The 24,542-nt window shown below is 38.8% G+C and overlaps 2 protein-coding genes across 3 annotated transcripts; both read left to right on the top strand.

Moving 5' to 3' along the window:
* Positions 1 to 1,351: 1,351 nt before the first annotated feature.
* LOC146644782 (uncharacterized) lies at positions 1,352 to 18,683 on the top strand. The gene is made up of 16 exons (XM_085394229.1): positions 1,352 to 1,463; positions 1,668 to 1,796; positions 1,989 to 2,125; positions 2,337 to 2,449; positions 2,644 to 2,784; positions 3,280 to 3,420; positions 5,187 to 5,324; positions 13,096 to 13,233; positions 13,897 to 14,028; positions 14,193 to 14,330; positions 15,344 to 15,481; positions 16,149 to 16,280; positions 16,445 to 16,582; positions 17,240 to 17,371; positions 17,536 to 17,673; positions 18,532 to 18,683. The coding sequence occupies exons 1-16, from the start codon at positions 1,359 to 1,361 to the stop codon at positions 18,681 to 18,683; spliced, it is 2,142 nt and encodes a 713-aa protein (XP_085250355.1). The 5' UTR covers positions 1,352 to 1,358.
* Positions 18,684 to 18,833: 150 nt separating this feature from the next.
* On the top strand, positions 18,834 to 21,086 carry LOC146644781 (uncharacterized). Of its 2 annotated transcripts, XM_085393004.1 has the most exons (5): positions 18,834 to 18,965; positions 19,818 to 19,949; positions 20,106 to 20,243; positions 20,582 to 20,719; positions 20,821 to 21,086. In XM_085393004.1, the coding sequence occupies exons 1-5, from the start codon at positions 18,950 to 18,952 to the stop codon at positions 20,835 to 20,837; spliced, it is 441 nt and encodes a 146-aa protein (XP_085249130.1). In that variant the 5' UTR covers positions 18,834 to 18,949; the 3' UTR covers positions 20,838 to 21,086. The 2 variants fall into 2 exon arrangements, with proteins under 2 accessions (XP_085249130.1, XP_085249129.1); XM_085393003.1 differs by lacking the exon at positions 18,834 to 18,965 and having other exon boundaries at positions 19,517 to 19,949.
* The last annotated feature ends 3,456 nt before the right edge of the window (positions 21,087 to 24,542 follow it).

Raw genomic sequence — 24,542 nt, 5'->3', positions numbered from 1 at the left:
CCCCTCTGGCCAACACCAGTAGGAGGCAGGGTAAAGGACACAACGACCAGGACAGAGAGCCCAGGGATCGAACTGGCGACCTTCCGGTTACAGATACGCTTCCCAACCCCCTGAGCCAGGATCCAGACATCCAAGACATCCAAGAAAGGTTCTCCACTATAAAGAACTGGTCATGATTTATGCCTACTGGCTGAAGAAGCTGACTGCACTCCATGAGCATCTGGCAGCACAAATGAACCAACTGCCAGATCCCCAGTATTCCCCCCAAGTATCCCCAGAAAGGACCGGTCTCATCAAACTACCGGCCAGTAATCTCCCTCAGTACCACACTGAAGCTTGTGTCAGGCGTTAAAGGACTGGTGAGTGTCAGAACACCTGTCCAGAATGAGATATCAAACATCCATGAGTGCATCAGGAAGATGGCCCCAACCGACTGCATGCTTAGTGAATACCTCAGGCAACAGAAAGCAGAGTAAGAAAAGGACCAAGAGGAGGAACCATCATGGAATGAAAGGCCCCTGCACAGTATGTACCACCGGTAGATAGAAGTGGCTGACATCCATAAATCCTACCAGTGGGTGGACAAAGCTGGACTGAAAGACAGCACAGAGGAACTGACCATGGCGGCACAGTAACATCTGTAAAAAAACAAACAAACAAACCAACAAAAAAAAACATATGCTTCTATAATAGCGTGTGTGTGTGTGTGTGTGTGTGTGTGTGTGTGTGTGTGTGTGTTCCTGTCTAGCTGTCTTTGTGAGGACTGAAATCTGCATTCTACCATACTTGTGAGAACCAACAGTCACTTGTGAGGACACACAACCCGGTCCTCACAAATTTGAAGGCATTTAAAGGCATTTTTGAGGCTCAAAATGTGGTTTTAGTGTCAGGGTTACAATTAGGTTATGGTTAGGTTTAGGGTAAGGGGCAGGTTTTAGATCTCACCTTGGGTCAACACACCTGAATCACATGATTAGTTCGTTACCAGGCCTCTGGAGAACTTCTGGACATGTTGAGGAGCTAATTTAGATCAGCTGTGTTGGTTCAAGGACACATCTAAAACCTGCAGGGACACCGGCCCTCGAGGCCTGAAGTTGCCCACCCCTGGGCTAGGGAAAGCATTATGTCAATGAAGGTCCTCACTAAGATAGCTGAAAGGGGTTGTGTGTGTGTGTGTGTGTGTGTGTGTCTATTTGTCTGTCTGTCTTTGCCACACCAGTTCTGGCTCCAGACCTTATGTTTGACACCCCTGCACCAGAAACTCTAAAGAAAGCTGTTTTCACAGTCATTAATTACTAATGGCAGTTTACTATAGTTTAGTTACAGATTTACCTAATGACTAATAGTCTTACATTTCTATGCAGATCACAAACCTGGAGGCAGAGATAAAGAAGCAGAAAACCCAAGAGAAAATGTTGCAGAATGGAGAAGAGGTCAAAACCACCGAATCCTACTTAAAGTTGGTAAGAAATGCCCTTTAATCATTACACAACAATGTGCGGTAAGAATGCAGTAGCCGTGGAGGTCACAAATTTAAATGAGTAACTAAGGTAAAGCTCACTACAAAGTACAAAGGGGGTGCGAGTTATGATGTGACATGAATAACTTTTTTGTTTGTTTTTATGCAGTATGTCTGTTTCTGTGTTCTTGTCCCACCATATATGAAGCACCTAAGGAACAGTGGTCAAGAGAGCCTGGCTATGCTTGAGGCTCGTCTGACTGAGGAGAAAGACTGGAGGAAACAGCTGGAGTTGGACCTCAGTGCTGCACAGGCTGCCCTGAAGAAAGAGAAAGAGGTAAAAACTAGACTTTCGCTTTGTGTGAAATACAGAACAGAAACGCCACACGTACACAGAAATTCAATTTAGGACTGATGCAAAGAGTTATGGTTGTATTTTCAGAATGTTTTTAACAATGTTACAAACTAAATGCCACACAGTTACCACGTGTATTCTTTGGGTGTTATTCTTTGGTTCTTTACACCAAAGGCTTTGCAGATAAGTGAGCGAGAGCGAAACAAACTGAGACTTGAGAACAACAGCCTTCATATAGAATGCCAACAGGGGAAAACACTCATCAAGAGTCTCACTCAAGTCAAGGTGGAAAAACACTTCTGGAAGAAAAGGTTTGTTAATTTTTCATTTTAAACATAATGAAACGGTCACAGTCTTTCTTCAGAGGAAAATGGTTCAGAAATGAACATTCAAAGCACTCAAAGTAGTACAAAAATTAAGTTTCTTCTAATAAAAGCCACATTTGCATTTTCGAGAGCTCCTTGTCTAAATAGATGTTCTTGTTTTTTTTTAAATAGCAAAGCCAGGAGTGTGTCCTGTCAGGTACTACATACGTGCAGATTGTACCGAATCTTGCTCTAAAGACAGTGACTGCCACGATAATGAGAAGTGCTGCTCCAACGGATGTGGACATGAGTGCATGGCTCCAGTCATAGGTGAGAAATGAACAAAGTAGCTTTGTATTATATCTAAATATGTAGATTTTTTTCTCATTTGCTTTCTGTTCAGCAACCAATTTGGCAACCACAAATCACAGACTTCACACCTCATTTCCTACAGCTGATCACACTTCTTTCTCACTTTACAGCGTCAAGTCCATATTTTCTGACTGACTTTGTTTTCCTTTCAGTGAAGCCAGGATTGTGTCCTCACAGGCTTCCCGCAGCCCTTGGACCATGTGTTGAGTCTTGCTCGACAGACAGTGACTGCCACGATAGTGAGAAGTGCTGCTCCAACGGATGTGGACATGAGTGCATGGTTCCAGATATAGGTGAAAAAACAACAAAGCAGCAAAGACCACCCCAAAGTGAAAATGACCTACAGGATATCTGTTTATTATATCATCTGTATCATGTATATGAAGAATAAATTGTAAATTTGACTTAAAACTACAGTTTAATCATGATGGTACCTCATCACCAGTATGAGGTACAGTAGCCTCCCACTGGGAAACAGAATCAGGGCAAAACAGAGAGCTAAGAACTTGAACTAAAGATCACTAGGGTGAAAAAAAAGTTAAATAATGAGTCGCAGGGTAGAAATGATTATTGAATCAGACGACAGTGCTGAGTACACATCATCTTAAAAAGACAATAAAATGTTTCATATTTGTCACACACTCTTAGATAAGATTTTGGTTCATTTTTTAATCACAAATCACAGACTTCATACCTCATTTCCTACAGCTGATCACACTTCTTTCTGGCTTTACAGCTTCAAGTCCATATTTCCAAATATCTTTATACTGACTTTGTTTTCCTTTCAGTGAAGCCAGGAGTGTGTCCTCTCGGGCATCCCCCAACCTTTGGACCATGTGTAGAATCTTGCTCTAAAGACAGCGACTGCACTGATAAAAAGAAGTGCTGCTCCAATGGATGTGGACATGAATGCATGGCACCTTACATAGGTGAGAAATGAACAAAGTGACTGTTTACAGCATATCTTTTGTATCACATCATATAAAACAGCTCGACATACACTTTATTTAATCCCACACTGGGGAAATTCAAAAGTTACAGCAGTAACTTAGTTACAGTATTTTTATTTTAAGAAATTTTTAAGAAAAAAGAGAAGATAAAAGATGATGAGTTGTGGATCATGTTGTGAAAAGTAGTTCTTCTTTATGACCATGCGGTTGTTTGGATGCTGCAAACAACCACGTGGTCACTGGGGTTCAATGTTGGGCAAGTTACTTTAAAAAGTAATTAATTATAGTTACTAGTTACTTCTTCAAAAAAGTAACTGAGTTAGTAACTGAGTTACAATATTCTAAAAGTAATTAATTACTTGAAAAGTAACTATTGCGTTACTTTAAAAAAACGTTTAACCCTCTGGGGTCCAGGGTATAATTGGCCATTTTTAACTACTTTTGATTTTACCTCGACATTTTACCTTTAAAAACTATTTACTTTGTCTTGTTTGGTATTATTCTTTTTAGCACAACCTCACGTGTCTGAATTTACAGTTATGTTTTTATTTTGACATACTGTATTAACACAACTGATCTAAAATCAGACAAAAACATAAAATCAGAGTAGAAAAGTTATATTTTTTACTGTAACAACCACAAACATGAATCATATCTCATAACTTTAAATGCAAATATAAATTGTCAGTTTTAAAATCCTATGCACAAGTTTTGCAAACAACAAAGTTATTTGCATCTATTTACCTTTTACCTTGATTTTTCAAATAACCATTTCAAACTATTTACAGAACAATCAGCTGTTCTGCATTCAATAAGATGCCACACAAATTATTTGTGCCACTCCAAAAAAATAATTTGTTTGTTTTTTTGCTCATAAGCAGAGAGTGCTTGCTAGCGCTGCCCTTAGACCAGGGGTGTCGAACTCCAGGCCTCGAGGGCCGGTGTCCTGCAGGTTTTAGATCTCACCCTGGGTCATCACACCTGAGTTCATTACCAGGCCTCTGGAGAACTGCAAGACATGTTGAGGAGGTCATTTAGCCATTTAAATCAGCTGTGTTGGATCAAGGACACATCTAAAACCTGCAGGACACCGGCCCCCGAGGCCTGGAGTTCGACACCTGTGCCTTAGACAGTAAACGTGACGAAACTATTGAGGAAAAAACACCGCGTATATATTGTTTATCATGACTCTGGTTTTACGTGGCCCATCGACACAATTTAAAAACTGGTATATATCACCTTGTTGCTTTGTCTTTAAGTGGTCGTGTGATTGGCTCACCACGACTACTTTATTCTTCCTCAGTCAAACAGCAGCACTCATGCAATTGTTTTGCCCCCTTAGCTCCAGGTGTTGTGCTAGACAGTGATTGTGATTACCGTCCGCGGGAGCGTGCGCAGCTGCTTAAAGCTGTAGCGTCCAGATTACTTACGTAGTCAGCTACTTCCGTGCAATTGATATAAAATGCGGTAAGCTGAACACAGCTTCAACCGTCTGCTTGTTGAAAAATAGTAACGGACCGCGTTTTCTTGTTAGTAACTGTAACGGCGTTGTAACGATAGGAATAGTAATTAGTTAGATTACTCGTTACTAAAAAAAGTAACGCCGTTACTAACACCGTTACTTGTAACGCTGTTATTCCCATCACTGCTGGGGTTTAATAGCCTCATGGGATATTTTGCAGAGGGAAAGTGTAACACTCTCTGGTTAAAGTTCTTTGTCTTTAATGTTTTCTTATTTTTTTCAGTGAAGCCGGGAGTGTGTCCTCTCAGACTGTTGGATGACAGAAGGTGTGCTGAATCTTGCTCTAATGACATTGACTGCCCCGATAATGAGAAGTGCTGCTTCAGTGAATGTGGTCGTCATTGCATAGAGCCTTACATGGGTGAGATATGAACAATGATAAGTAGCTAACACTCCCTAAACACTTTTTAAGTGGTTAAAGGCATTTTGTAACAAATCATATTCTCTATTTTGGTGTATCTGTAAAGTCCCCCGAGCGGTGGTCACTTGAGGCCTCCACATGTGTGCCAAGTAGTACTATCATGATGGTCAGGGTGAGGGTGAGCTCTGCTGATTAGAAATCCCTTTTTTCTTTCGTTAACGTTATTAAGACTTTCTGTTTCTGATGATAATCATGTCTCTTACAAAGAAAAAGCGGTCTGTTTGCATTATTTTCTTGTTTTCTTATTTACATCATGCAATCTTACCTTAGTGTAAAAACACTGTATTCAAGAAACAGTGTTTCACAATGAGTAGTATATCTGTTCCACTTCTAATAAAAGAGTTATAGAATGATGCATTGTGTGTTGTTTCTTTATGTAAAACAATATAAATTGCCCCTCACCTGTTGATTTGCTACACATTTGTAATAGGCCTCTGATTTCAAAAGTCTGTGAGGTTCAACAGATCAAATGCAAACGTTTATGATGCTTAAATATTTGTATTTAACATTCAAAATGTAACTAAAATCAGTGCAAAATAAATTTTTGGTAAAGGGCTAAAAAGCACACACAGATACAAAAAAAAACAGAACCAAAAATAAGATAAAAGTCTGATAGAAACACTGAAACATGTTCTCCACCTGGTGGTGAGGACAATAGGTCATGCATTCAGGCCATGCCCTGTATGCACACTCGCCACACCAGACTCCATTGCTGCCAAGCATGCTGAAGAATGTTTAATGTCTACTGAAAAACATTTTAGACAAGCCTGTGAAATATTGGAAGAAGAATATTCTGTGGTAAGATGAGCCCAAAACAGAAATTTCTGTAGACCATAATACACACCATGGAGTTCAAAAAGCACTGCATTTCACCCCAAACAGTTTGGAGTTGGGAACATCCTAGTGTGGGGCTGTTTTTCATGCTTCCTATAACTAAAGGAAGGATGAATAGAAAAATGTAATGACACATTCTTGATTTTAAGAAAATCTGCTGTCATCTATCAGTAGACGATTTGCCTAAAATCCCACCTGAGCAATGCATGTGACTAGTTTCTCCACACAGGAGGCGTCTTGAAGCTATCATCACCAAGAAAGGCGTTTGCATGAAGTATTAAATACATTTCCAGCAAGGATGCTCCCCTGTGTCATTTCTCATTATTACATGTAATTTATGGACATATATGGGTTGATGTCTTTGCATGTGTGAATTGGATGGGTTGTTGACGACATCGGGTGAGAATTTCATGTCAATAACACCTTTAGAAATGAGTCTTGTTACATGCTCAATTATCCAGGTAAAGAAATCCCCAAAATTTGATTTTATTCATCTGGACGTAACGTTTTCAGTGGGAGAAGCAAATCTACTTGTAAACAGTATGTTTACATAGTGACTGAAAGTTTCTCATTTCAGTCACTCGAAGTCAAGAAGTCAATTGGTTGAATGACGTAACATTTCTCCGACTGAGAATGATACTGTTCATTCTGTCTAGATGAATAAAACCAACTTTTGGGGGCTATTTATTTAGAAAATTGATGACACATTGTCACAAACGGCAGCAAGACTGCCCCCGTGCTCACTTGGTTGGCATCCACCAGGATTGTAAATGCACTATCAAAATATGGAGCTGCTAAAACAGGAGGGAAGCACAACAAAGGCTTTACATTGTCAAACGCTAGCTGACATTGTTGAGATGAAATTATTTCAAGTGCCTTAATTCTATGCTTTATATGAACTAAAATGCCATATAACCATATAGTGTAGTATTAAGTGGACACGGCCCTGAAATAAAGGCATTAGACTACATGTCCTTGGGGCGTAGAATGCTGTAGACTCTCACCTACGCTTGCCTGGGAAAAAGTAGATAACAGGGGACCATCTTCTAGGGGAAAGTTACTGAGACACTGTTGTTTAGACTAGAGTGAGAGAGCTGGTAATAAAACTGTTAGGCGCGCGTCACCATTTTGAGATCTGCGGCAATGTGTCATGCAGGACGCACACTTCAACAACTCAGTCAGTGGGAATACAACAGTGGAAAGGTTTTTACTTTGACTCTTTAGGAAAGCAGAACGCCTTTGGAAATCAACTAAACTTGAAGTTCACAGGCTTCACTGACTTTTAAAGTTTTGAATTGTGACGCTCCTGTTTACATTTAGGATCTTTTAGAGCCTCACACTCCCTCTTGCAGCCTGAGATCATCTAATCAAAGGCTGTTGGTAGTGCCCCGAACATGTTTTAAAAAACCAGAGGTGATAGATCTTTTAGAGCGGTGGCCCCCAGGTTGTGGAATTCTCTCCCTCCATCTTTACGTTGCCTGGATTGTATTTATTCTTTTAAACATCATCTTAAGAATAATTTATTTAGACTAGCTTTTAATTAGATTTTTGCTGTAAGTTTGACTGTACTGTTTTATGTTCATCTGTTTTATAGTATTGTGGAGAGTGCTATATAAATCAATAAATCAATAAAGTAAAACAAACCTCTATAATAACTCTCCAAACCCCAAACTCTTTGGAGTTCCTTCTTTGTTGTTGAAGGAAGATGCTCCTCAATTGTTGCAACCTTTGCTGTCACATTGGCCACAAGCCCTTGTCACACCACACGGCCAAGATAGATCACCATCACCTTAGCAAACTCACATTTAGCCAAGTTAATAGTAAGCTTGGCATCAGCCAGTTGATCAAACAATGCTTGCATGTGATGAAGATGAGCATCCTACTTGTCAGTGACCCTCTAAGCCGGTTACAGCTTTATTCCTAAAGCTGTAACCGTCCACAGAGGGTCCTATTCCTCTGTGGGGCAACCTGCATATGGCCAATAAAGCATTCATTCATTCATTAATCACTGAAATGCTGCCAGAGCATTTCTTAAACCAAATGGTATGACTTTATGAGAATAAGGAACTAAAGGGGTGGTGAAAGGTGATATTTCCTGTTCCCGTGCCTACAATGGCACCTGCCAATAACCTTTAAGCAAATCAAATTTACTTGAAAATGTGGCCGATCCAACCTGGTCAATACAGTCATCCATTCGTGGGAACAGAAAAGAGTTTGTTACAGAATTGACTTTTAAATCTATACAAAATGTTTTATCTGGCTTTGGCACCAGGATAGATGGAAAAGCAATGTCATTTCAGAGCATAAAAGAAACTTCAGCACCCATTTGTTTAAGCTTTTCCAGTGACCTGCGATAGAATCACTTCTTAACTGGCTGTACATCTCCAACATCAATATCATGTTCAACCCAGTCAGTGCAAAATGGTACATCACCAAACAAACAGGTATACTTTAACCACTAAGAAACAGACAAAACAGGGTGCACAATGTCCTTAACACTCTGACTAGAATTTTGGTCACTTATATGATACAGTTTGAGTTTGTTTATAAGACAAAGCTGAACTGACTTTGTCCAACAAACCAATTTGAGCCTGAACAATAATGCATGAAAGGCAATTCTCTTCATGTATTAATCACCAGGAGATGTGGCATGTCCATTTGACAGCTGGTACTTTCTCACTTTTACTTGAGTAAAGAAGCTTAATCGGTACTTCAACTTTTACTGGAGTAGGGGTTTTTTTTAACAATAGCATCTGTAATTCTACTTAAGTACAGAATATCTGTACTTTTGCCAACTCTGGTCATGAGATGGTAAGGACTACAGATGAATTTAAAAATAAAAAAAGAAAGAAAGAAGGAGCACAGGAAACTAGTGAAGTGCCAGGGGTTGAAGGAACAACTGAGCAGATGTGGATGTCACTTATATGATACAGTTGGAGTTTGTTAATAAGACAAAGCTGAACTGACTTTGTCCATTTTGATGTTGAAACTAAATAGTTCAGATCAGAAAGCTTTTCTGACCATATGAAGGTCTGTATATCAGGCCTGAAATGGAGATCCCACAATTGGAGACGGCACCACAACTTGATCCCCAGGATTAAACTGACGATGTTTTGTGCCACAATCATTCACACTCTTCATTCCAGTCTGTGCCTTTTGCCAGAAAACCAACTACAAACAATTGGCATCTAAACCTATTCACAATGACAGCCAAGGTTTTAAGTGGTTCTGAATCAACCCCATTATCCTTTAATGCAGCCAAGGGTCCATGCGCACTATGTCTGAACACAAGCTCATTAGGGCTCAAGCCTGTGCTCTCCTGGACTGCCTGTGTGTGTAATGTTTATGAGAACTCCTTACTGAAACTGGATGTAAATATTTGACTCTGTTTCTCATCTTAATATAATACCTCTCATAATGCATTCTTGAATGATTTTTTCATCGTTTAGGGGGAACAAAACCGATTGCTTGGTAGACCTGTCTTAAATTGTTTCACCACAGAAGACTGTTCCTTTTCTCAAATACAGGTTATCAGCTTAAAGCATTAATTTTTATCAAAAGCATTAGTTAAAAAATGTACAATCGCTAAAGAAGATAAGTTTTAATAAATGATAAAAAATATATATATATACACATCTTGCTACTTGGTCCTTTGATCTTAAGAATTTAAAAATATCGTCAATTTCTAATGCATTTTGGCCAAAATCATCCAACATGTAAACACATAGTGCAATAAATTGTAAAGATAACTGTTAGTAACAGTTTCTTATGCTTTTTAAGGTGAGGATTAAGGATCCTTTTTACTGCGCTGTGTTGTATTGTCCTCCCTGACTAATAACAGTTTGTTATCAGTCGTTCCTTTTAAGTCAACGTTTGCGCCCGTTTTTAAACTTTCATCCCTGGATAAATGCCAGTACTCGCTGTTTAAAGTGTTCTTTGAAAAGTTGATCTCTTGTGGAGATCAACTCGTTTACACATCCATCTCCATCCTTTAAAGGAACTTTTGTTTTGTTTTTGTCAGGGCTCTGTGTGCGGGCAGGCGGAGGTGAGGATCCAAATGCAGGACTCGGAGGCTGAATACAACTCAAAAACCTCAGCTTTCTTGCTGGCAGAAAACAAAACGCGAACTGAACAAGGAATACTGAGAACAGAAACACACAGGCACAATCTGAGAGTACAACACGACACTGAGCAAAGGCAAACACAGGGCTAATATACACAGGGGAGTAATCAGGGAATGGGAAACAGGAGAGAGACACAGCTGGGAGAGGTTAGGGCTAACGAGACAGGGGAGCGAAGCTGGACACACTGACATAAGACATAATCTTTCAAAATAAAACAGGAACCAATAAACAAAGACGCAGACTAAGAAACATGGACTTTACACGGGCAGAATTAAACCTAACCCAGAATAAGCTGGAACATACTAAATATCATCATCATCACCTGACAATAGATCAAGACAATAACCAAAAATACAAAATCAAACCAAAACATGAGAACTCAAAATGCTGGGTCAGAACTGACCCAGAACCATGACAGTTTTTTTCAACATTTCAGTAATACATGTGAGGGACGCCTATTTTTTTCAAACCTGGCTTCAAAGAGCAGAGGTAATCCTGAGGTATTTATTCAGCAACCTTACATTATGTACTCCTTCTTAACCAGCTGTATCAATTCTTTCAAATTAGGCTGTAAAAGCCTTCTTGTTGTTTGTTTATCGTTGTTGTACTCCAGCTTTTTACCTGTTTGGTTACCTGAGTTGTCAGTGTTAGCTGACTGGATGAAAGCATCCTTCTGTTCTCACAAAATTTGACCTGCACCTTTGCTCAAAAATGTGTTTCACTCTATCTGACTCTGTGTGCTCAATATAATCAAGGATCCACTAGAATCTGCTTGTTTTAAGAATCTTATATATCCACCCACTTAAAAAGAACAAACAAACAAACAAAAAACCATTTAGCTAACCTTAAACATTACCATTTACTTTTAAGAGTTTAGAAAAGGTTACAGCTGTGCAGCGTACAGCTGTTTTACACAAATACAGCGTTTGTGAAAATGAGCTCATTTCAGTGAAACAGCTCTTCTCAGTGAAGTTATGAGAGAGTGTTCTGCTTTTCTGACGATGGACCTGACCTCTGCCTTTTATACTAGTGAACACCACATTACTTAAAGTATTATTTATAAGTGTTCATTTGTCTCATCATAAGTACATTTACTTGTTTTTGTTAGGAATGTTTCCCCACTTTTGATCACTTTGGACTATTTCTTATGCCATAAAAGAACTGCTTAAACACTCAAACCTTACATGTAGTACAAACATATTGTGTTTTGGGCTGGTACTGTACATCCTGACAGAGTACAGTAGATTATGTGTGCTGGCACCACCTTATCACAATCAGGGGACCGAATCAGATAGTCTGGCCGTCCAGTCTCCCAGCAGAGTGATCTGAAATCTAATACAGACTAAACTGTGTATCACCTCATGCTCATGCAGAAGGAAAATACAGTTGTGCAGACTCATATTATCTCACTAAGTTGTCCCTATCACGTCTCTCATGGTGAATGGACCTCACGCAGTGATGTTTCTGATGTCTCATAGAAACAGACGAATCATCAACAACAGATAGAAGAAGAAAAGTTTGTGCAAGAAATGAAAGAAAAAAAAATCTTAAAACGCATTGATGGTAATGTGATCAAATATAGTGCATTAATTTGTTATCCTAAAAAAACAGCAAAATCACTTAGACTATTAGAGACTGAATGGAATTCTAGTAAGAGGTGAACAAAAACGAGGGATATCTATACAACCATGAGGAAGAACAAGGAGAAAAAACAACAATAAAAAGACGATAAAGAACACTTTACAGCTAAGGATAATTTTGTTATATGAATGTCATAGTGAGTTGACTCCTCCTTATCTAAAGGCACATTCTGGTCCTATCTGAACCACAGGAACAGAAAAAATAAAAAATAAAATAAACAAGGATACAAAGCACATAAAGAAACAAAAGATATTGTGATTGTGCTGTCCAGTTCTCTTTCTAAGAACTTTTAAAAATCTTGGTTACCAACAAGGTTCAGCAGTATAAAAATAAAGTTAACATTGAGATAAAGTGGTGTTAATTTCTCCATGACTATGTGGTTGTTGTCATGCTGGATAATAAAGATAATGAAAACTGCCTAGTGGTTTGACTAAGATGTAAACACAAAATTTGTATCATCATTTGAGCAACAAGGAACATAAAAAACCAAATGTGTGTGATATGAAACCTTATCAGACAGAATATAAGACCACAAGCACAGTGATCCATCATCCTTTAACTGGCTGCTCAGTCAGTGGTTGCGGACAGTCTTTTTTTAAAAAAAAAAAAGAGGTGAACATGGACAAAAGCTCGTCTACAGTTTGTATATTGATTGCAGCACTTTGTGCATTGGTGCACTTTGGCACGGCTTTTTCTAAGGTGGAACATAAACCTGACGTTTTAATAAGTGAGTTTCTTTTGAGTATTGTTTCTTTCTGAAATGTGCATGTTTGTCACCTCAGCTGTCACCTGATTTACCACAGCTGATCCATATCCTTTTTTGCCTCACTGCCTCGGGCTACTGTGGCTCAAGAGTTGGCAGTTTGTCCTGTGATCTGATGGTTGCCAGTTCAAGCCCCAGCTCGGACAGTCTTGGTCGTTGTGTACTTGGGCAAGACACTTCACCTGTTGCCTACTGGTGGTGGTCAGAGTGCCCGGTGGTGCCAGTGTCCAGCGGCCTCAAGACATTTTGATTCATTTGCTGCAGGGTTCAATAAGATTTTTCAGAGGGACAACCTAACGCACACTCTGGTTAGAGTTCTTGGTCACTTTTGATTTCTCATTTCTTTCAGCAAAGCCAGGAGTGTGTCCTCGCAAACGCTGGGACTTTGGGCTGTGTGTTGAATCTTGCTCCAATGACTATGACTGTCGCGGTAAAGAGAAGTGCTGCCCCAAAGGATGTGGACGTGAGTGCATGGCTCCTGTCGGAGGTGAGAGATGAACAAAGTAGCAAAGATCACTCCAAAGTGAAAATTATCTGCAAGATATTTCATTTATTATATCATCTACAATAGAAAGAAGAGAAAAAGAGTGATTGCAAAGGATGTCTCTACCTGACTTATTTAATTGAACTATAAAAAAACATTTACTTGCAACTTCATGAAACTTGAGAGGTCAAGAGGTCAGTTTTAAATATGTACGTTGTATATACATACATATATGTGTGTGTGTGTGTGTGTGTGCGCGCGCACACATAAGACAAAAAGTATGAGATGGAGGTCCAGCACTGTGACAATCAGAGCAAAACAGAAAGACACGAATTTGAAGTCAGATAGGGTGAAAAAGAAAATTAAATCTTGAGTCAATAGACAGAAATGTCATTGAGACGACAGGGAAAGAGGATGAGTGAAAAGACGGCTGGAGCTAATTAAGCGTTTAAAGACATATTTGCAATTAACTTGAAGATATTTTTACAAGCAAGTTTATTTTGCCTCAGACATGTTCAGTTTATAATCTGCTGCTTACTGTTTATTACTAAAATGTGCATGTTTGGTTTGTTTCATTAAACAGCCAAACTGGCAATCACACAGCATCAGAACTCTTATCTCATTTACCACTTTACCACAGCTGATCTATGTCCTTTTCTGCTTTAGTGCCTTCTCCCAAACCAGAATGTCCACCGCATCTTAATCTTGCTCTGTCACGTAAGGGGTGTAATGACTGTCCTAGAGACCACACATGCTGCGTCTATAATGGTTATGAAGTCTGCGTCCCTCCTGTTCTCAGTACGTCTCACAATGTTTGATTTCTTCTTAAGAGGCTGTGTATTTAATTAAATCTTTTTAAAATTTTAAAATATAAGAAGTAGTTTAAAAATAATATTTAGGCTACATTTACTGCACTCTCTAGTTGGAGTTCTTTGTTTGTACTAATTTATTTTTCCTATCAGCAAAGCCAGGAGTGTGTCCTCGCAAACGCTGGGACTTTGGGCTGTGTGTTGAATCTTGCTCCAATGACTATGACTGTCGCGGTAAAGAGAAGTGCTGCCCCAAAGGATGTGGACGTGAGTGCATGGCTCCTGTCGGAGGTGAGAGATGAACAAAGTAGCAAAGATCACTCCAAAGTGAAAATTATCTGCAAGATATTTCATTTATTATATCATCTACAATAGAAAGAAGAGAAAAAGAGTGATTGCAAAGGATGTCTCTACCTGACTTATTTAATTGAACTATAAAAAAACATTTACTTGCAACTTCATGAAACTTGAGAGGTCAAGAGGTCAGTTTTAAATATGTACGTTGTATATACATACATATATGTGTGTGTGTGTGTGTGTGTGTGTGTGTGTGTGTGTGTGTGTGTGTGTGTGTGTGTGTGTGTGTGTGTGTGTGTGTGTGTACGCACATAGGACAAAAAGTATGAGATGGAGGTCCAGCACTGTGACAATCAGAGCAAAACAGAAAGACACGAATTTGAAGTCAGATAGGGTGAAAAAGAAAATTAAATCTTGAGTCAATAGACAGAAATGTCATTGAGACGACAGGGAAAGAGGATGAGTGAAAAGACGGCTGGAGCTAATTAAGCGTTTAAAGACATATTTGCAATTAACTTGAAGATATTTTAACAAGCAAGTTTATTTTGCCTCAGACATGTTCAGTTTATAATCTGCTGCTTACTGTTTATTACTAAAATGTGCATGTTTGGTTTGTTTCATTAAACAGCCAAACTGGCAATCACACAGCATCAGAACTCTTATCTCATTTACCACTTTACCACAGCTGATCTATGTCCTTTTCTGCTTTAGTGCCTCCTCCCAAACCAGAATGTCCACCGCATCTTAATCTTGCTCTGTCACGTAAGGGGTGTAATGACTGTCCTAGAGACCACACATGCTGCGTCTATAATGGTTATGAAGTCTGCGTCCCTCCTGTTCTCAGTACGTCTCACAATGTTTGATTTCTTCTTAAGAGGCTGTGTATTTAATTAAATCTTTTTAAAATTTTAAAATATAAGAAGTAGTTTAAAAATAATATTTAGGCTACATTTACTGCACTCTCTAGTTGGAGTTCTTTGTTTGTACTAATTTATTTTTCCTATCAGCAAAGCCAGGAGTGTGTCCTCGCAAACGCTGGGACTTTGGGCTGTGTGTTGAATCTTGCTCCAATGACTATGACTGTCGCGGTAAAGAGAAGTGCTGCCCCAAAGGATGTGGACGTGAGTGCATGGCTCCTGTCGGAGGTGAGAGATGAACAAAGTAGCAAAGATCACTCCAAAGTGAAAATTATCTGCAAGATATTTCATTTATTATATCATCTACAATAGAAAGAAGAGAAAAAGAGTGATTGCAAAGGATGTCTCTACCTGACTTATTTAATTGAACTATAAAAAAACATTTACTTGCAACTTCATGAAACTTGAGAGGTCAAGAGGTCAGTTTTAAATATGTACGTTGTATATACATACATATATGTGTGCGTGTGTGTGTGTGTGTGTGTGTGTACGCACATAGGACAAAAAGTATGAGATGGAGGTCCAGCACTGTGACAATCAGAGCAAAACAGAAAGACACGAATTTGAAGTCAGATAGGGTGAAAAAGAAAATTAAATCTTGAGTCAATAGACAGAAATGTCATTGAGACGACAGGGAAAGAGGATGAGTGAAAAGACGGCTGGAGCTAATTAAGCGTTTAAAGACATATTTGCAATTAACTTGAAGATATTTTTACAAGCAAGTTTATTTTGCCTCAGACATGTTCAGTTTATAATCTGCTGCTTACTGTTTATTACTAAAATGTGCATGTTTGGTTTGTTTTATTAAACAGCCAAACTGGCAATCACACAGCATCAGAACTCTTATCTCATTTACCACTTTACCACAGCTGATCTATGTCCTTTTCTGCTTTAGTGCCTCCTCCCAAACCAGAATGTCCACCGCATCTTAATCTTGCTCTGTCACGTAAGGGGTGTAATGACTGTCCTAGAGACCACACATGCTGCGTCTATAATGGTGATGAAGTCTGCGTCCCTCCTGTTCTCAGTACGTCTCACAATGTTTGATTTCTTCTTAAGAGGCTGTGTATTTAATTAAATCTTTTTAAAATTTTAAAATATAAGAAGTAGTTTAAAAATAATATTTAGGCTACATTTACTGCACTCTCTAGTTGGAGTTCTTTGTTTGTACTAATTTATTTTTCCTATCAGCAAAGCCAGGAGTGTGTCCTCGCAAACGCTGGGACTTTGGGCTGTGTGTTGAATCTTGCTCCAATGACTATGACTGTCGCGGTAAAGAGAAGTGCTGCCCCAAAGGATGTGGACGTGAGTGCATGGCTCCTGTCGGAGGTGAGAGATGAACAAAGTAGCAAAGATCACTCCAAAGTGAAAATTATCTGCAAGATATTTCATTTATTATATCATCTACAATAGAAAGAAGAGAAAAAGAGTGATTGCAAAGGATGTCTCTACCTGACTTATTTAATTGAACTATAAAAAAACATTTACTTGCAACTTCATGAAACTTGAGAGGTCAAGAGGTCAGTTTTAAATATGTACGTTGTATATACATACATATGTGTGTGTGTGTGTGTGTGTGTACGCACATAGGACAAAAAGTATGAGATGGAGGTCCAGCACTGTGACAATCAGAGCAAAACAGAAAGACACGAATTTGAAGTCAGATAGGGTGAAAAAGAAAATTAAATCTTGAGTCAATAGACAGAAATGTCATTGAGACGACAGGGAAAGAGGATGAGTGAAAAGACGGCTGGAGCTAATTAAGCGTTTAAAGACATATTTGCAATTAACTTGAAGATATTTTAACAAGCAAGTTTATTTTGCCTCAGATATGTTCAGTTTATAATCTGCTGCTTACTGTTTATTACTAAAATGTGCATGTTTGGTTTGTTTCATTAAACAGCCAAACTGGCAATCACACAGCATCAGAACTCTTATCTCATTTACCACTTTACCACAGCTGATCTATGTCCTTTTCTGCTTTAGTGCCTCCTCCCAAACCAGAATGTCCACCGCATCTTAATCTTGCTCTGTCACGTAAGGGGTGTAATGACTGTCCTAGAGACCACACATGCTGCGTCTATAATGGTGATGAAGTCTGCGTCCCTCCTGTTCTCAGTACGTCTCACAATGTTTGATTTCTTCTTAAGAGGCTGTGTATTTAATTAAATCTTTTTAAAATTTTAAAATATAAGAAGTAGTTTAAAAATAATATTTAGGCTACATTTACTGCACTCTCTAGTTGGAGTTCTTTGTTTGTACTAATTTATTTTTCCTATCAGCAAAGCCAGGAGAATGTCCTCGCACGCACCTGACTGTTGGACTGTGTGGTAAACTTTGCTCCAATGACAGTGACTGTCCCGGTAAACAGAAGTGCTGCTCTACCAAATGTGGACGTAATTGCATGGCACCATACATAGGTGAGAGATGAGCAAAGTATTCTTGCACACTTAACCCATGTGTGACCTCATGAAAAAAGGGACCCGTTTTTTTTAAAAACGCTGGGACTTTGGGCTGTGTGTTGAATCTTGCTCTCATGACTATGACTGTCCCGATAACGAGAAGTGCTGCCCCAATGGATGTGGACGTGAGTGCATGGCTCCTGTTGGAGGTGAGAGATGAACAAAGTAGCAAAGATCACTCCAAAGTGAAAATTATCTGCAAGATATTTCGTTTATTATATCATCTACAATAGAAAGAAGAGAAAAAGAATGATTGCAAAGGATGTCTCTACCTGACTTATTTAATTGAACTATAAAAAAACATTTACTTGCAACTTCATGAAACTTGAGAGGTCAAGAGGTCAGTTTTAAATATGTACGTTGTATATACATACATATATGTGTGCGTGTGTGTGTGTGTGTGTGTGTGTACGCACATAGGACAAAAAGTATGAGATGGAGGTCCAGCACTGTGACAATCAGAGCAAAACAGAAAGACACGAATTTGAAGTCAGATAGGGTGAAAAAGAAAATTAAATCTTGAGTCAATAGACAGAAATGTCATTGAGACGACAGGGAAAGAGGATGAGTGAAAAGACGGCTGGAGCTAATTAAGTGTTTAAAGACATATTTGCAATTAACTTGAAGATATTTTAACAAGCAAGTTTATTTTGCCTCAGACATGTTCAGTTTATAATCTGCTGCTTACTGTTTATTACTAAAATGTGCATGTTTGGTTTGTTTCATTAAACAGCCAAACTGGCAATCACACAGCATCAGAACTCTTATCTCATTTACCACTTTACCACAGCTGATCTATGTCCTTTTCTGCTTTAGTGCCTCCTCCCAAACCAGAATGTCCACCGCATCTTAATCTTGCTCTGTCACGTAAGGGGTGTAATGACTGTCCTAGAGACCACACATGCTGCGTCTATAATGGTTATGAAGTCTGCGTCCCTCCTGTTCTCAGTACGTCTCACAATGTTTGATTTCTTCTTAAGAGGCTGTGTATTTAATTAAATCTTTTTAAAATTTTAAAATATAAGAAGTAGTTTAAAAATAATATTTAGGCTACATTTACTGCACTCTCTAGTTGGAGTTCTTTGTTTGTACTAATTTATTTTTCCTATCAGCAAAGCCAGGAGAATGTCCTCGCACGCACCTGACTGTTGGACTGTGTGGTAAACTTTGCTCCAATGACAGTGACTGTCCCGGTAAACAGAAGTGCTGCTCTACCAAATGTGGACGTAATTGCATGGCACCATACATAGGTGAGAGATGAGCAAAGTATTCTTGCACACTTAACCCATGTGTGACCTCATGAAAAAAGGGACCCGTTTTTTTTAAAAACGCTGGGACTTTGGACTGTGTGTTGAATCTTGCTCTCATGACTATGACTGTCCCGATAACGAGAAGTGCTGCCCCAATGGATGTGGACGTGAGTGCATGGCTCCTGTTGGAGGTGAGAGATGAACAAAGTAGCAAAGATCACTCCAAAGTGAAAATTATCTGCAAGATATTTCGTTTATTATATCATCTACAATAGAAAGAAGAGAAAAAGAGTGATTGCAAAGGATGTCTCTACCTGACTTATTTAATTGAACTATAAAAAAACATTTACTTGCAACTTCATGAAACTTGAGAGGTCAAGAGGTCAGTTTTAAATATGTACGTTGTATATACATACATATATGTGTGCGTGTGTGTGTGTGTGTGTACGCACATAGGACAAAAAGTATGAGATGGAGGTCCAGCACTGTGACAATCAGAGCAAAACAGAAAGACACGAATTTGAAGTCAGATAGGGTGAAAAAGAAAATTAAATCTTGAGTCAATAGACAGAAATGTCATTGAGACGACAGGGAAAGAGGATGAGTGAAAAGACGGCTGGAGCTAATTAAGCGTTTAAAGACATATTTGCAATTAACTTGAAGATATTTTAACAAGCAAGTTTATTTTGCCTCAGACATGTTCAGTTTATAATCTGCTGCTTACTGTTTATTACTAAAATGTGCATGTTTGGTTTGTTTCATTAAACAGCCAAACTGGCAATCACACAGCATCAGAACTCTTATCTCATTTACCACTTTACCACAGCTGATCTATGTCCTTTTCTGCTTTAGTGCCTCCTCCCAAACCAGAATGTCCACCGCATCTTAATCTTGCTCTGTCACGTAAGGGGTGTAATGACTGTCCTAGAGACCACACATGCTGCGTCTATAATGGTGATGAAGTCTGCGTCCCTCCTGTTCTCAGTACGTCTCACAATGTTTGATTTCTTCTTAAGAGGCTGTGTATTTAATTAAATCTTTTTAAAATATAAGAAGTATTTTAAAAATAATATTTAGGCTACATTTACTGCACTCTCTAGTTGGAGTTCTTTGTTTGTACTAATTTATTTTTCCTATCAGCAAAGCCAGGAGTGTGTCCTCGCAGGCACCTGACTGTTGGACTGTGCGTTGAATCTTGCTCTAATGACAGTGACTGTCCCGGTAAACAGAAGTGCTGCTCTACCAGATGTGGACGTAAATGCATGGCACCATACATAGGTGAGAGATGAGCAAAGTAATCTTGCACACTTAACCCATGTGGGTTAAGACCCAAACGGGTCCCTTTTTTTACGAGGGTCACACATGGGTTAATGAATCAAACTGAGAAAAAAATGAAAAAATAAATAATTTGATATACATTTGCTTGGGACTGCGTGGAACTTGAGAGGGCAAGAGGTGGTTTATTTCCAGGAAAGTTGTGTTACATTTCTTCATGATCTGGTTGTTTCGGTACTGCAAACACCCTCATGGTCATTAATTCATTTGAGGGTTTAGTAATCTAATGAGATCATATCTAGAGGGAGAGTTTTTCTTTAATGTTTTCTTATTCTTTTCAGTGAAACCAGGAGTGTGTCCTCACAGACGCTTCGATAACATAATGTGTGGCGAATTTTGCTCTAATGATAGTGACTGCCCCAATAATGAGAAGTGCTGCTTCAGTGGATGTGGTCATCAGTGCATGGCGCCTTACACGGGTGAGATATGAACAAAGTACCAAACACTCCCTAAACACTTTTCAAGTGGTTTAAGGAATTGTGTAACTAAGCCTATTCTTGACTTTGGTGTGTCTGTAAAGACTGGTACCTTGTCTGAGGCCTCCACATGTGTGCCGAGTACTACTATCGTGATGGTCAGGGTCCAGGACATCAGACGTGCTGCAGGACAACCTGTGATCACCTGCAGTGAGCTCTGCTGCCAATCTATAAAAAAACATCATTAAACTTACTGTGACCATCTCTGCAAATGAGTCCAAATCACTTTTTTCTTCTTTAGTGCGATAAGCACTTCCTGTTTCTGATGATAATCATGTCTCTCTGATTTTTTTCAAACTGACATATTTGTCTTACAAATAAAAACCGGTGTGTTGGCATTTTATTCTTGTTCTCTTATTTACAACATGCGAGCTTACTTCAGTGTGAAAATATTGAAGAAACAGTGTTTCACTATGAATAGTATATCTGTTCCATTTCTAATTACATAGTTATAGCATGATGCCTCGTGTGTTTCTTCTTTATATATATACCAATAAAAATTGCCCCTCACCTGTTGAAATGTAGCAAGAACGGAAAGTGCTTATTGTCAGAACACAAAATTATCCAGATGGATTATCAAAACATTCTGTTTCTCACTTGTGTCTCAAACTGGATTTTAAAAGCATTCATTCTTTCACAAATCTTTGTAAAAGCAGACTGCATGACTAGGTGCTTAATTTTATGCACCTGCAATAACTGGACTGAAAACCCCTGAATTCAGAAAGAAAGTGTGGCCCCATACTTTCATCAACATAGTGTACCTGCTTGAAAGTGCTTAAAATTGACACGTCACTAATGTAATGAGTCAACAAATCAAATGCAACACTTTATGACACTCAAGTAATTGTATTTACCTTAAAAAGTGTAACTAAAATTAGTGCAAAAAATGGTAAAGGGCTTCCCCTTTTATCTACAATCACTAGAATCACTTGGAAAACAAGTGATTTCCTGCTTTGAAATGTAAGAAAAAGAGAAAAGTTCTTTGAAGTGGTGGTGACCAGATGCCTCTCCAAACCACTGGAACACAGCAAGCCTGCTCCACGAATCACCATTAAACCCCCGACCCAGGGACGGTTTTTGAAAGTGTAACCTGACTATGTGAAAACTAAAGCACTGTTAAAACTTGGATTATAGATTTGACATGAGGACATGACTGTATCTGTACTTTATTCGAGTAGTAAACGTCAGTAAAACAAAGGAGCTGATAGTGGACTTCAGCACTAAGCAGGAGAGGAACTACCAGACCCCCGTCATCAACGAGTGCCCAGTGGAGAGAGTGGACAGCTTCAAATACCTCAGAGTTCACATCACGCAGGACCTGTCATGGTCCTGTCACGTCAACACCGTGGTGAAAAAGGCCCGACAGCGTCTCTACCACCTCAGACGCTTGAGAGACTTCCAACTGCCCTCCAAGGTGCTCAAGAACTTTTACTCGTGCACCATAGAGAGCATCCTGACGGGAAACATCTTAACCTGGTTCGGGAACAGCACCATGCAGGACAGACGAGCTCTACAGAGGGTTGTGCGGTCAGCTGAGCGCACCATCCGCTCCGAGCTCCCTGACCTGCACTCAATCTACAGCAGGCGGTGCTGGACCAAGGCCAGGAAGATCGTGAAGGACCTCAGCCATCCCAACAACAGACTGTTCTCTCTGTTGAGGTCAGGAAAGCGATTCCGCTCCCTGAAGACCAACACAGAGAGACTGAGGAGGAGCTTCTTCCCGCAGGCGATACGGTCTCTCAATCACACCACCACACAGTACTGACCCACACATATGGTTCTTACACACACACTGGACATTCTGGACATTGTTTTCACTTCATCACTTAAATCACTTTAAGCACATTTGCACTGCACAAGACATAATGTGGATTGCACAACACTGGTCACTATATTCTTCATTACCAGTTGTACAGCTGCTGTTATTGTGTATATATATATACATATTTATATTTCTTCATACATTCTTATATAGTTCTATACTGTGTATTGTGTATTTTGTTGTACAGTTATTTTATTTTCAACTTTAATTTATATATTTATCTTATTCTTTCCCAGTTAAATTTACCCTTCATTCTAATTTGTGTTGTACAGTTATTTCATTTTTAACCTTAATTTTTTATATTTTATTCCTTCCTAGTTAAATTTACCCCTTTTAATTTTACATATTTATTTCCTATCTTATTCATAGCCTTTTCCTTTTTCTTTTTTTTTTCTTTAGGTCACAAGCAGTTGTCTAAGCATTTCACTGCATATCGTACTGTGTATGACTGTGTACGTGACAAATAAAATTTGAATTTGAAATTTGAATTTGAATTTAGTTCTTTCCTGACAATTTTTTGCCTTTTCTCCTTACATTTTCAAAACATGCTTTTTACTTTTGGTTTGATGCATTTGATGGGAGTTATCATTTCCTGTCTTTAAACAACAAACCAATTTGAGCCTGAAAAATAATGCATGAAAGGCAATTCTGTTCATGTATTAATCACCAGGATATGTGGCATGTCCATTTGACAGCTGGTACTTTTTTCACTTTTACTTGAGTGAAGAAGCTTAATCGGTACTTCAACTTTTACTAGAGTAGTTTTTTTTTAGTAGTTTTTTTTTAACAATAGCATCTGTAATTCTACTTAAGTACAGAATATCTGTACTTTTGCCAACTCTGGTCATGAGATGGTAAGGACTACAGATGAATTTAAAAATAAAAAAAGAAAGAAAGAAGGAGCACAGGAAAATAGTGAAGTGCCAGGGGTTGAAGGAACAACTGAGCAGATGTGGATGTCACTTATATGATACAGTTTGAGTTTGTTAATAAGACAAAGCTGAACTGACTTTGTCCATTTTGATGTTGAAACTAAATAGTTCAGATCAGAAAGCTTCTCTGACCATATGAAGGTCTGTATATCAGGCCTGAAGTGGAGATCCCACAATTGGAGACGGCACCACAACTTGATCCCCAGGATTAAACTGACGATGTTGTGTGCCACAATCATTCACACTCTTCATTCCAGTCTGTGCCTTTTGCCATAAAACCAACTACAAACAATTGGCATCTAAACCTATTCACAATGACAGCCAAGGTTTTAAGTGGTTCTGAATCAACCCCATTATCCTTTAATGCAGCCAAGGGTCCATGCGCACTATGTCTGAACACAAGCTCATTAGGGCTCAAGCCTGTGCTCTCCTGGACTGCCTGTGTGTGTAATGTTTATGAGAACTCCTTACTGAAACTGGATGTAAATATTTGACTCTGTTTCTCATCTTAATATAATACCTCTCATAATGCATTCTTGAATGATTTTTTCATCGTTTAGGGGGAACAAAACCGATTGCTTGGTAGACCTGTCTTAAATTGTTTCATTACAGAAGACTGTTCCTTTTCTTAAATACAGGTTATCAGCTTAAAGCATTAATTTTTATCAAAAGCATTAGTTATTAAAAAAATGTACAGTCGCTAAAGAACATAAGTTTTAAGAAATTATAAAAAAAAAATCTTGCTACTTGGTCCTTTGATCTTAAGAATTTAAAAATATGGTTAATTTTTTAATGCATTTTGGCCAATGTTTTTTAACATGAGGGATAAGGATCCTTTTTACTGCGCTGTGTTGTATTGTCCTCCCTGACTAATAACAGTTTGTTATCAGTCGTTCCTTTTAAGTCAACGTTTGCGCCCGTTTTTAAACTTTCATCCCTGGATAAATGCCAGTACTCGCTGTTTAAAGTGTTCTTTGAAAAGTTGATCTCTTGTGGAGATCAACTCGTTTAC

This window comes from Rhamphochromis longiceps, linkage group LG20, assembly GCF_057381845.1.
Source record: "Rhamphochromis longiceps isolate RC_006_pf linkage group LG20, R_longiceps_female_GT1.1, whole genome shotgun sequence".
Lineage (NCBI taxonomy): Eukaryota > Metazoa > Chordata > Actinopteri > Cichliformes > Cichlidae > Rhamphochromis > Rhamphochromis longiceps.
This window is presented reverse-complemented; position numbering and strand designations above follow the sequence as displayed.

What these genes read in the sequence shown, in the direction of transcription:
- LOC146644782 (XM_085394229.1), top strand. Translation starts at nt 1,359, where the DNA reads ATGCAGATCACAAACCTGGAGGCAGAGATAAAGAAGCAGAAAACCCAA. An exon ending in CTGCGTCCCTCCTGTTCTCA is followed by an intron (nt 16,281 to 16,444) that starts GTACGTCTCACA and finishes TTTTCCTATCAG; the next exon opens with CAAAGCCAGGAGTGTGTCCT. An exon ending in TTGCATGGCACCATACATAG is followed by an intron (nt 17,674 to 18,531) that starts GTGAGAGATGAG and finishes TTTCTGCTTTAG; the next exon opens with TGCCTCCTCCCAAACCAGAA.
- LOC146644781 (XM_085393003.1), top strand. Translation starts at nt 19,799, where the DNA reads ATGTCCTTTTCTGCTTTAGTGCCTCCTCCCAAACCAGAATGTCCACCG. An exon ending in CTGCGTCCCTCCTGTTCTCA is followed by an intron (nt 19,950 to 20,105) that starts GTACGTCTCACA and finishes TTTTCCTATCAG; the next exon opens with CAAAGCCAGGAGTGTGTCCT. An exon ending in ATGCATGGCACCATACATAG is followed by an intron (nt 20,244 to 20,581) that starts GTGAGAGATGAG and finishes TATTCTTTTCAG; the next exon opens with TGAAACCAGGAGTGTGTCCT.